Source organism: Lynx rufus, unplaced genomic scaffold (assembly GCF_022079265.1).
Source record: "Lynx rufus isolate CCGP_SWC_20201006 ecotype Redwood Valley unplaced genomic scaffold, mLynRuf1.p SCAF_7, whole genome shotgun sequence".
NCBI classification, from domain to species: Eukaryota; Metazoa; Chordata; class Mammalia; order Carnivora; family Felidae; genus Lynx; species Lynx rufus.
The window spans coordinates 132,262,184-132,275,101 of NW_025814889.1; the positions used below are offsets into that span (position 1 = coordinate 132,262,184).

The 12,918-nt window shown below is 49.9% G+C and overlaps 1 protein-coding gene across 3 annotated transcripts; it reads right to left on the reverse strand.

The window, feature by feature from the left end:
* JOSD1 (Josephin domain containing 1) lies at positions 1-11,539 on the reverse strand. Of its 3 annotated transcripts, XR_006959740.1 has the most exons (6): positions 11,452-11,528; positions 10,359-11,191; positions 3,271-3,399; positions 2,956-3,150; positions 1,813-2,107; positions 1-1,709 (listed from the first exon to the last, which is right to left on the reverse strand). XR_006959740.1 is itself a non-coding variant. In XM_047065457.1 (5 exons), the coding sequence occupies exons 2-5, from the start codon at positions 10,541-10,543 to the stop codon at positions 2,008-2,010; spliced, it is 609 nt and encodes a 202-aa protein (XP_046921413.1). In that variant the 5' UTR covers positions 10,544-11,191; positions 11,525-11,539; the 3' UTR covers positions 1-2,007. The 3 variants fall into 3 exon arrangements, 2 of the variants coding, with proteins under 2 accessions (XP_046921413.1, XP_046921412.1); XM_047065457.1 differs by having other exon boundaries at positions 1-2,107; positions 11,525-11,539; XM_047065456.1 differs by having other exon boundaries at positions 1-2,107.
* Positions 11,540-12,918: the final 1,379 nt, after the last annotated feature.

Consider the following 12,918-nt stretch of genomic DNA (forward strand, 5'->3'; position numbering starts at 1 on the left):
GAGTTTTCCATTTTTAATATTTGGTTAAACAAAATACATCTTTTGTAAACAAACCCAGCACAAGGCCAACAAAAAAAAGGAATAAAAGCAAGAAAAACAAAAAGCCTAGGGTTGCCCCTTATTGGGCATCAGGGTCAGGCCTGCCCCTTTCCTTAAAGGACATGGGGCTTTTTGCCCTTGGGCATCAGCGTGGGTCCCTGTTCCTAAGCACCAGAATTGGATATGAACAGAGAAACCAGCCCTGAAACGTGTAAGCGTCTTTGCATATCCCATTGGCTCATGGACTCCAAGTGCACGGGGACTCCTTTGAAGTGCCATTTGCACAGGCCCAAGCAGATTGGTGGAGAGGAGTTCCCTCCTCCTCCTCCCAGGAAATGGCTTACTATCACTGACAGTGCCCATGGACCCAAGGTCCTGCTCGTGACAATCAGGTTGGCTGTAACTTCTGGCTGGTGGTGGTTGGAATGTCATTGTGCAGGGGTAAGGAGCTCCCTGTGGTGCCAAGCAGGTCTGGTGTGGAAAATGGTGCAGAAGAGACTGCAGCCAGTTGCCGAGAGGGTGTAATGCAGTAGCCGCTTGGTGGCCTCTGTTACTCAGCATAAAAAACGGCCTTGTTGGATTGAAGATACATGTGCAGAAAAAGTGCTGGTGTAAACATGCACTCCAGTCACAGTGGGGAGAAAGCCTCAGCTTCGTCCTGTCAAGCCTGCTCAGTCTTGACGCGCAAGCCCCAGGCTGGCTTTGCCGCTGGAGAGGCGTGTGGCCAGCGGGGCAGCTCTCAGACCTGCCAAGACCGTCGATGTGTAAGCGGCAGACAGGCCATCCCCGCCCGCCCACCCGCCTCGAGGCAACTACGACCACTTTGGTGACGCGCTATGTGGTACACTTCCCCTCCTTCTCTTCTGTTTTCCAAAGTTACAGGAGAAAAGTGGCCTACAACTATTTCAAGAGGTAGGGGGTAGGTCAATTTTCAGTTGACGTGTAAAGGAAACTAAAGACATGACAAATCCAGGTCCTCTAACATGATGCACATAAACACCCAACTTGAGGGCTCTGATTCTTGTCACTATAGGGACTCAGCCTGGGACTTCTACCAGTTCTAGCTGCTCTTAATCTCTGAGAAGCTTGTCTTCACAATACTTTCCTCACTCAGCTGTGTCTCAAACTAGTGGAATTTGCTATCAAAAGCAGACTTCTTGTTTCCTGACTTTGCCAGAGTGTGTCAACTGGGAAAACTGCCCTTTTGCCTGTCTTGTGCCCAGAGCCCCCTAAATCAATGTAGTGAAGCGGCAGGGACAACGCTGGAGCGAGGCGGACAGGCCCCCCGGGCCTGCCCCAGTCTGGCTTCCGCCACGTCCTCTTAGGTATCTAGCTCACCCTGTCACACTAGAATATTGCAGGCCTCGACCACCCGGCGTGGAACACTAGAGAACTTTTCATTATCAGACTCCAAGGATGGCCGTTGACCACCCTTAAAAATGGGGGTAATGGGTGGCATTAGGGGTTGGAGACGGCATGCTGTACCACTGCTGGCGTTTTGGAGATGGTTTCCTGAGAGGCCCTTCTGCTCTGGGTCCGTCAAGCCAGTCGCGTGGGCTTCGCGTGTACTATGTCTTCAGACCCACTGGTTGCCAGGAAAGGGGAAGTGGAGGCAGCATCTCCAGGTGAGTCACAGCAGCAGTGAACTCCAGCAGAGCCTCTGTCAAGTTCTCGTGGGAATGGGGAAAATAAGCTGGGACCCACCTTCCTTTCTCCTCTCTGAAATAAAACAAGGGTCTTCCAGAGCTGGCCCTAAGCACACAGAGCTCCTACCTTCCTTTCCCAGGAATGAGTAACGCTGGTTGCTTCTCGTAACAGTCCACACATCTGTCCTATTGCACTGTCAAATATGAAGGGAAAACCCAGTGAGATGTTTGGGGAAGTGGCAGGGGCAGACCTGCTGTATAGGCCACAGCACGTTACAGACGATTTCGGGGCTGAGGTGAGGGAAGGATGGGTAGAACTGCGTTACACATCAGCCCTCCAACTCTGATGGGCCTCCACCTCTTCTGGTACCACCAGCAGGAGTTCACAGTTCTTTCCTCGCAAGTGATGTTTTAGAAATTTCCTGTGGGAACAACAGGTAGATGAAAGAGAAGATGAAATGCCGGTAAAACTGCAAATTCCAGCCTCAGGGCCATGTGTTCACCAGTGACCTCCTTAGCTATACCCTCGGCAGGCCCCAAACTCTCGAGTAGGGATCTGTTCTTGCAGCTTCAGCAACTGGCTACCCCTCGATCTGGCCACTTAATTTCCAAGGTGAATTTTCACTCATTCTCATATAGAACTGCCAAACTATCGGGGCACCTGGGTGGCTCAGTCGGTTGAGCATCCGACTTCGGCTCTCGCAGTTGGTGAGTTCGAGCCCTGCATCAGGCTCTGTGCTGACAGCTCGGAGCCTGGAGCCTCTTCGGATTGTGTGTGTGTGTGTGTGTGTGTGTGTGTGTGTGTGTGTGTGTGTGTGTGTCTGTCTCTCTCTGCCCCTCACCCACTTGCATTCTGTCTCTCTCTCAAAAATATTTAAAAATAAAATTAAAATAAAATAAAAGTTTCTTCTTCGGTCTCTGGGAAATTTAGCCCTCTCTGGCCTGAATGTCTGTCTTCCTCCCTCTGAACTGGCAGCTTTACCATCAGTTGTCTGAGTACAGAGAATGCTACAATGCCAGTCCTACCAGACCAGAGGGTCAGCATGCCGGGGGCTGGGGCTTCTCTACCAAAGGGACTTCCCGTCCTCATGGGCCATCAAAGATTTAGGTGTTTCAAGCCCAACACCCTGTGATTCTAAGCAAGGCGGGGAGAGGATCCCAGGAGCTAGGAATTTCATCTCCTTTGTCGAGTAAAAAGAAAAAAAAGAAAGACGGGCTCAACTTCCCCAACACACCAACGGAAGGAGCCCAGCACGTTCCCAGCAGGTACCTGAGCTCGCTCTCGCCTCCAATCCACTCGGGCATCTTCAGTTTGGAGTCGAGGTTGTAGTAGGCACCTCCCACCTCTCGAACACAGATCCAGTGCTGCCTTTTGAGAGGCAACTTCAGCGGACCCCAGCACAGGCTGGAGGGCAGGTTCATGATGAAGCCCATGACGTTAGTGAGAGCAATGGCACTGACATCCCTGTGGAGGAAGAGCGGCGTCAGGCTCCGAGGCTGTCCACGCCCCAAGGTCCCCCCGGGAGCACCTCCCCACGCGTGCCCAAGTGACAGTCCTCATCGGGTCAAGCCTGGTTCGGGTTACCTGCGCTTGTCCCACCAGACAGCTTCGTAGCCTTTGGTCTGAAGTGCTGCCATAATGACGTTCACATCGTAGTTCCCGTTTCCTAACATGCTCTTCTTGTGGGGCGTCACCATGGTGTTCGGAGACAGCCTGCACGCGTGCAAGGAGCCGGGCTGAGACTCGTGGGCCCGGCCGCCCGACCTCCTGCCCCACACGCCCCGGACACCTTCCAGCATCCAGCGCAGCGTGCCCCCGCAAGGCCTGCTCCCCCCACTCAGGTACAAGGTAACTCAATACTTTACCGACGTATTTTACAGTTGGGCCTCCTACTGCACTAGGGATTGCCTTTCTTCTTATGCAAAACATTAACTCAGTGGTGCCAGGGCCTAGCTGTCTGTCATCCAGAAAGTCACTGGACACAAACTGTACTCTTATGACAGAGTCTCATTTGTGAAGCCCCTGGCCTATCCTTGTCTGCAGCCTTCTTCACTGCAGACCTTCCTGCTTTAATACAGCCATTTTTTTTTAAACATTAGAAAATAGTAATTGATATTTTCATTTGTGTGGATAGTATTTTTTGCTACTCTTGTTTTTTTACAGTTTAAATGCTTTCTATTTAAGGCTTGCACACTTGGTAATCATTAATCCTTAAATACTCCAAGGGCTACAGGAGCCCAGGCATGAAACAAAAATGTATGAACCGGGGCCACATGTAAAGCACTAAGAACTAATAAGGCCTGTATTAAACTGGCATGTCTGAGCCACCTAAAGCATTTCAAATATACGTGTCTGGTTGTGTAAGTACTTGAATAAAAAAAAAATTTTTTTAAGCTTATTTATTTTGAGAGAGAGCACATAAGCAAGGGAGGGGCAGAGAGAGAGAGAGGGAGAGAGAGAATTCCAAGCAGGCTCTGCATGGTCAGTGTAGAGCCCAGCACAGGGCTCTATCTCCTAAACTGAGATCATGACCTGAGCTGAGATCAAGAGCTGGAAGCTTAACCGACTGAGCCACCCAGGCGCCTCTGGAATAAAAAAGTTTTTAAAAACTGAAACACAAAGAATCAACTGAAAACAATGTCTGTGCCAAACAAAACTCAATTATGGTCCATGCGCCCACCCCGCTCTGGGCCATTTTTGGCTGGGCCTCATTAGCTACTCCTTTGTCTCCAGCAAGGTCAGCTCCGAAGGCACTTCCAGTCCCATTATTTGGTTTTCACAGGCTTGTCAGGCCGGGACTTGAGGAAAGGCCTTCTTGAAGGAAGGGCTGGATTCCTTTTGCCTGGCTGTGAAGGGAAGTGTGAGCTTCTTGGGAACGAACGTGGAGGGCAGTATCCAGGAGGCTGCTAAGGAAGGGCCAGCTCCAGAGGAGAACCAGGGCTCGAGGGCGACTCTGAACACTCAAGAACTCTTACAAAGTTTTTTTTTTTTTTTTTAAACTTCTCTGTACACGGTGACCACACTGATATTTTTCAAACATAAAACATTCCTCCCACTGCTTAAACCTTCCAATGGTTCCCAAAGCACTTAAATACAATCTAAATGATTTGCTTTCTAGGCGAGGCCCTCAAGACACTGCTGACCTCATCCCTATCGCTGGGCACAAAGACCTTCTCTCTGCTACTTCAACACACAAAACACCTTCTCACCCGAGGGCCGTTGCACGTCCTCCCTGTTTCTACCACACTCACTGTTCTGCTGTCTGGAATGCTCTTTCCCTAGGTCTGCGCTTGGTTTGCTCCTTATTATTTGGGTCTCAAGTGTTAGTGCCTTAGAGGCCTTTTGTGACCACCCCAACCTTCAGTTTCTTTCAAGCACCAGCTCTTACCCCACCTGCTTTAATCACAGCCCCTGTCGCTACCAGACCTGTCTGGTTTTCCACACTAGAATGACAGGTTTCTCCATCCCGTTAGGGCTACCCCACCAGGACCCAAGGGGTGCCTGGCACATAACAGGTGCTCAAGGAATGTTTATTGAAACATTCACCATGTTTATCTTGTTGCTCTCTTTCTTGGGAAACTTTCGTAGCAGACCCTTCCAAAGAGCTTGTGTGCTTGTTCTCCAGAGCGAGCAAAGAAGAGGGCTGGAGGACACTAACCTTCGCTCTGCAACCAGATTGCATCTTACCATCATAATAACTACTACTTATTGAAAAATTTCGTGCCATGCCGTCCAATGCTAGATCCTTTCATATGTATCTCACTTAATTTTCACCAGAAACCCATGAGGCTATAAGTTATTCCCATTTTATAGGTTAAAAAACTGAAGTTTGGTGATTTAAAATGAATGGCCTGTAATCGCTTATCTTATAAGTGACAGCACTAGGATTCGTTCGTGCTTGGGTTTGTCTGACTCCAGTGCTGTGTTGAGGAGCCAAGAATCAGTGTGGGTGGTGGTAGCCGGCTGATAAGAGGAAGAGCTGGCACACCCTGGGGTCTGGGGCTAAAATGCAGCTTAAAAGGACAAAGGCCCTCAGTAGGCTCTCGTATTAAAATAAAAAAGCATATGGAAGCAAGCCTAGCTCCAGGTATATCAAGCTCCTACCCTTCCACCGATTTTCCAGTAGCTTCTCCCTACTTTCAGTGAAGTCTCTTGCCAGGAGATGCGTGAAGGCTCCAACAAGGAAACTTCCAGGTCTTCTACCTTGTTCACCATTTTACTCCCTACCAAAACTTACAGCCACGCTTTCCCGAGGGTGCTCCCAGAGGATCACAGAAGGTGTTCAATACAATAACGGCTGAATGAATCAGGTAAAAAGGTTTCCTGCAGGAATTCCTAGAGCCCCGAATACGCTAATATTTACCTTGAGTCTTGAGGAGACAGGGTACATTGCGGTTCCCAAACATATCTGACCACACATTTTTTTGAGGTGCACCTTACAGGAGTTTCCTAGGGTCTCCTTGTCCCATACATTCTATCTCCGATTCCAACCTTCTCCTGTCTATTCCCATTGTCTCTCCCTGAACTGGAGCCTCCTTGCTCCATATCTGGGCTTTTGAAACAGGTTCCTAAATTGATCTCACTTCCAAACTCTCCTTCCACCAAGTCCCTTATATGTTCCTGCCACATTCACCAAGGTACGATGTTTTTACTTTCATGTAAGAACCGCCCGCTGGCTAACTCCAACCCTCCCGGCCCTACGGGGCCTGCTGTTCCTTTGGGCTTTTTAGTGCACTTCAAACACCACGACCACACGGCCTCTATTCTCTCATCATATTTCCTGTTCCAAACCAAATCCTAAAGCTTCTAGAAGGTCAACCTCACATCCTACCTTTGCCACGGAATCTTTCCTGGCTCCTGTGTAGCAGAAAACACAGGGACATGGGGAGGACTACACATTATCCTAGCAACCAGCACCGGGACTAGTCGTGAGATTTAATCTCCATGCCTCTTAGCGTATCTGTAACAATGGGAACAATTCCCGTTTTACAAGACCATTAGAGAATTCCGTTGTCTTACACATGTCCAACCAAACAGCAAATTCCTGAAGCAAAGGGGATGGCTCTGCTACTCTGCAGCCCTCACAGCTAAGCAGTGGCAACTGAGTAAACATGTGTCGCCCAGATGATCAATACAGGAAATGCTGAGAATGGCTTCCACCTCATTCCCAGGGTGGTCATTTGAATACGCGGGGTCCGTCCAGTGTGCCCATTATATCAGTACTTGTTTTTACTTTAACGATAATCAAATGCCCACTGCGTCAGCTACTCTTATGAGGTTTCCCTCTTAATCCTTCCAATAGTCCTGAGAGGTTAATCTCACAGCGTGAATAAGGATGCTTACGGTGATCTGCACGATCACATATACAGCTGGTGAGTGGTACAGCTAAGATCCAACCCCTTCCCCTAAGACTACGCTCAGCAGTGTCCTGGATAGTTCAACACACTGGTCCCACTGAACTCCCTGGCATCCTGTTCTGTGATTGTTTTCTGGAGACTCCTTGGCAAACTCTTGCTCAGGACGGCCTTAATGACTCGGACAGAAGTTCTGGACTATAAAGCAAGCCTCTCACTTCTGTCATCACAGCCACAGGTTAGAGCCATGAGATCTGAAGTGATCTGTAAGTGAGAAGACAGGCTCTTGCCAGGTCTCACTAATGCCTAAGCCCTCAGCTGAGTTCCTGGTCCTCCCTGGAGGTTACCACTGTGTCTGGCTATGGTGGTGAGTTCTGATTTTAACAACAACAACAACAACAACAACAACAACAAGATGTGGAAACATTCATGAAGATTCCTTTCTCTCCTAATTAGGACTTTCCTTTTTATCAGGTCTGAAGAAATGTGCCATTAGAAAATAGGGCTCAGAAGAACTTCATGATGTGTCTCTAAATCATTAAATACATAAAGCACAGATCACAAGGCCAGGCACATAGATGTACTCTGCAGGTACTGGCGATGATGATGTGTTTGCCTGGTCCTGAGACAAGATAATTTCAATCTCTGCAGGCTAACATTCAACGCCATTTCTGAATTTACCACCACCACACCTTTAAATGTGGCCCCTTCCACCTGCTCAGGGACATTTTACTGGGGAGGCTGGATTTCTTTGTGGTAGAAAACGCTGGCTTTTCACCAATATCTAAAAGCTCTTTGTCCCTTCCAGCTTGCATTAGATTTTTTGAGCGGTATCAGCCTGGTTTCTATGTAGATTTTAACAGCTATTTCACCTGGGGAAGGGATGTAGAGCTAGCTGCAAGAACATTTAATCACTGAAAAATTGAGGAGAGTCTCGTGAGGATGGTTCGAGGCCTGAGGATTTTCTTTTTTTTTAATTTTTTTTTTTAACGTTTATTTATTTTTGAGACAGAGCATGAACGGGGGAGGGTCAGAGAGAGGGAGACACAGAATCTGAAACAGGCTCCAGGCTCTGAGCTGTCAGCACAGAGCCCGACGCGGGGCTCGAACTCACAAACCGTGAGATCATGACCTGAGCCGAAGTTGGCCACCTAACCGACTGAGCCACCCAGGCGCCCCGGCCTGAGGATTTTCCAAGTAACTCTGCAAGGCTGCCGCTCTATCATTTCACTTCCCAATCTTTCCTTTTTCAACGCAGAGGAACACATACGATGAAACGTTCGGGATCAGACATCCACATCTGAATACATGCACCACGTCACCTGCCCAGTTTCTGAGCTTTTCTCCAATCTCACGTGTTGAAAACTGATCCTTTTCAAAGCAACGACCTCTTTTGCCATCACTGCGGCGGTTACCACGATCTTCAAATCCTGGACTCTGCCACCTTGACTCCTCTCTTCCCCATCCCCAGGTTCCTGCTGAGCCACTAGCTTTAGTTCTAAGTCCCTGCTCATTTCTATTCCAAACATGAGTCATCTCAAGTCCCATAACTGTACTGAAACTCCACCCTGCCTTTGTATTTCTTTTTTTATCTGGCTAAAAGCGAACTGCTCCGATGAACTTCCTCTCAACAAACAGCATTCATCAAAATTTTTCTCCCATTTCTCCCAGCCATCAGCCACATCTTCAAACAGGGACAGAACTTTGTATCCGGGAATTTGAAATTATCTGGTTAAACCTGCCAACATTACTACTGTTTCCGTTAAGACCCAAACAGATCCTCTTTTCCCCTCCGTTTAAACGGCTCTAAATCCCTCGGGTTTTAACTTCATTTGAGTCTGTTCTCAAGGCCTGGTCAGTGTATGGCTCTGGGATGTACTTAGCGGCTGAGTCCTGTTCAACTTGTTTTCTCTACAGTGCCCAGCAGCGCTTGGCTGGCTGCAGGCAGCTCGTAAATCCTTGTTGATACAATTCTATTGCCTCTCCCTCATCTCGTCTCCCCTCCCTCTGATCCCTTTCACACTTTGTTTCCATTTATCCACACCAAATCTTTCCACCTAAAACACACAGAATTCCACCTCTGGAGTGGGAACAGAGTGTATTTTCTTACGTACTGGTTTGCTATTACTTTGAGATGGATCCTTACACTGTGCTGACAGGAAACTGGGGAGGCTGGTACAAATTTGCAAAAGCTTTAATAGCCAGGAACAGAACTCTGGTTCCATGTGAGTGTTTAGCAAATATTTCGCATTCTTTCATTCAGGGAAAACACAACTGAAAGAGTCCTGCAATTACCCGCAAACTGCTTATAATCATCATCCATATCTTTGGGCCCAGGCCCAACATACTAGCAGGGTGAATGGATGCAGATGATAGAACTACTCTGACATGCCTTTCCAGGACTCAGCAGCAGAGCAGATGTCCTGCTGTGTCTGTCCATCCAGACACTGCAGAACTAATTCTCAAACCCTTTTGATAAAAACAATTTTAGAACATCAAAGTAGACAGAGAAAGAGCTGAATTTCTATCACCCTGTCAGGTAACATGTTGCAAAGTGGGTAAAAAAAAAAAAAAAAAAAAAAAAAAAAGGCCATCTAGAATGAAGCGGAAAGGGGAAGAGATCTAGAGTCCATTTCAAAGCACAGCTTTGCTACTTGGAAGCTATTTGAACAAATTACCTGACCTTTCTGCCTGTTTCTCTATCCATAAAATAGAGACAGTAAAATGACTGCTGGGGAGGGGTATACAAAGCAATGCACAAAAAGCACCAAGGCCAGCACATGGCCTCATGGGAAAACTGGGCACGGTGTAGAGCTGAGCACCCTGCTTATAAAACCCACAACATTCCACCTCTGATGGCAGGTGACTGAGCGTGTAAAGATCTTGTCCCCTTTCCAGACTGTAAACTCTCAGACCAGGGCTTGAGAGGCATTATAGCACAGTGGTCAACAGCACAGACACTAACCTGAATTCAAACTTGGCCCCATCTGTTGTTGTTACCTAAGGCAAATTACTGAACTCCTCTGAGCCCTGTTTGTACCCATAAAATGGAAATAACACAAATTGCATGGGATTGCTGAGGACATCGCACGAGATGACACAACAGAGGGTCCTAGCACTATGCCCAGCCTACAGTAGGTGCTCAATAAATGATAGTGATTATTATTTTTCCCATTTCTGTGTCCCTTACATCTGCTAACAGCATCTAGCTAATTAATATGTTGGTTTGAAGGCTTACCTAGCGGAGACACTGCCCCACCCACAGAAATGCAGAAATAGCAAAAAGTGTAAAAATGGCAAGGAGAAGGAGTCCCCTACCTCTGGAAAATCTCTTGCAGCGTTTCCCGGGTGAAGGCGTTGCTGTCCTGGAAGACGTTATTGAGGGCATGCAGGGCACAAAGCTCCCTGCGCTGTTTCTCATGGTAGATTTGTGGGGGTGCTGCCTGGGGCAGCTCTACAGATTCAGATTTGGCCTTGTCTCCTTTCCATGGCACGCAACTCATGTTTTCGTTTTAGGCTCCAGAGAGGGCTGAAAACACCCCACCCTTCTTCCCTCCAGAGGAAGAATGTAAGTAAGCTTCTCAGTCTTTCCAGGATTCCTGAGGTCCACCTTATTTTCTGATGTCCATGATTTATGCTTGGTCACGGGGAGAAGAGGTTGGAATCAAAAGGAAAAGAAAATCCACCTCTTCTCTTTTCAATAGGAAGATCACTTTTGGATTTAGTGTTATTTCGCCACCACTGTCAAAGTGCAGAATTTTTTCAAAAATCATAGGAAATCTAAGACCTTGCTTCCCTCCTCCCACCCTCCCCTCCAAACACCCCCGACGATTTTCTTGCTGTATTTTCCTCTCTGCAAATGCCAACCAGGCCTCAATGCAGGAGGACCGAACGGAATTGGTCACATCGCTCCTTTTCTTCCATTTCTTTCGAACCGCAACGCCACCGACTCAGGAGACAAGGCCTAGGTGGTGGGTAAAACGCAAAATTCGAGCAGCTAGCGAGGGCAGGCCAGCGTGGGATCGCGGGCGGTGCTGGGGCCTCGTAGGCGGCTCTCCATCCCCTCGGGTGCGGTGGGGCCCCGCAGGGCGCGGGCCGAGGCGGGGGCGGCTCCCTCCGAACCCGCGGACTCTCACCCTCTCGCCGCGGCCCTGCGGAGGAGACAACTCCGGTCAGCTCCGGAGGTCGGGCGGGCAGCCTCGCAGAACCAGGCTGGCGGGCTAAGCGGCGGGGCGGGTCCGGCCCCAGCCCGAGGGAAGGTCCTGCGCAGCGACCGGCAGGCCCGCGAGGGGTGGGGTCGGGCCCACCCCGCTTCGCCGCCCACACCCCAACCTCCCTGCCCGTCACGTGAGTGCAAGGCGACACGCCCTCCCGCCGCTGCCCCTACTCGCACCGCCCGTCGCCCCCTCACCGCTACTGGCCGCCACCTGACGCTGCGGGCCGCCACCTGGGCCGCGCTCGGGCGGGCGGGCAAGCGCGCGCACCTGAGCCCGACGTCAGCAGCCCTCGCCCGGCGCGTGCTCCGGAAACGCCCTCCTGCGCCGTCCCCGCTCCCGCCCGCCGCGGCGTCACCTATGACGTCAGCCAGTCGTCAGGCGGCGCCGGCTCCAAGGCCCCGGCTGCCACGGGTCGGCCGGGTGGGTGTGGGCAGCGTGGGGCGGCCTAGGGACAGTAGGGCCAGGGGGTGCGGCGGCTGCCGCCACTAGAGCTGGTGCGCGGCTCCCGGTTCCCGCCTGGGTAGGGCGGGGCGGCCTGCCGGAGTCTCGCCTCGACGCCCGCCGCTCCCCACCCCTCCCCTGGCGTCGGCGACGTTCCGGGGCGGTGACCCGGCCTGCGGCTGCACTTTGCGGCTCTCCCCGCCCTTTCCCCTCTCTGGGCCAGGCTTCTCGAGCGGAGTGCTTTCGAGAACCTGGACTAGCTCCTCCTGCGTTGACCGTTCTATGTTTGTCTAGCGCGCTGTTCACCAGGTGATTTCAAAGAACCTTACTGATGCGGCCGGGCGTAAATTGTCTTGGTTAGTGGGCCCGCCGCCCCCCACTTCCTTGGGAGCGTTGAGGGTAAGTGCCTCGCCCGGAGTCACGTTTCAAGTGAAACAGTCCGATTTCAGTGCCTTGGTGTCGAATATCGGTGCAATACACTGAGACCACTGCCCTCTCACCCTCGCCCCCTTCTCCCCCCGCCCCCCATCTTACGGGGGGTTGACACAGAATCCTCTCTGGGTTTTCTCAAGGTGTTTTGTGTGTCAAGCAGGTAAACTCCCTGTCTTGCGTGAACTTTTCCCCCCTTACCTAACTTCTAGGTCATGTGGAAGGCGTCATCCACCCTAGTTGCCCTTCTTCGGGATTTTAGTTCAGGGAATTGGAAAAACAATAAAAAATCATGCAATTCATTTCATTTTTTAAAGAGATTTTTAAATGTTTATTTATTTTAAGGCTTATTTATTTTGAGAGAGAGAGAGAGAGAGAGAGAGAGAGAGAGAGAGAGAGAGAATCCCAAGCAGGCTTCTTGCTGTCAGTGCAAAGCCAGATGTAGGGCTCCATCTCCCGAACCGGGAGGCCATAACCTGAGCCCAAGTGGGGACACTTAACCAACTGAGCCACCCAGGCACACCAATTTGTTTCTTTCTTTAGCCCTGCTACAACAGTGACACCATTACATTCACCACAGTTGCTACTTTAACACAAGCTTGCGTGCTTACCACGTGGTTGGGAGTCCTACCCTAATCCAGACAACTTTTAAATTATCTTAATTTTTTGTAATTTGTCAACCACCTAAGAGTTGCAGTTCTGTTTTCATAAGATTAGTTAATGGAGGCTTGCAAGCACTGTTCTAAGTGCTTACCATATGCTAATTTATTTTCTGCTAACTGTGCCTTGAG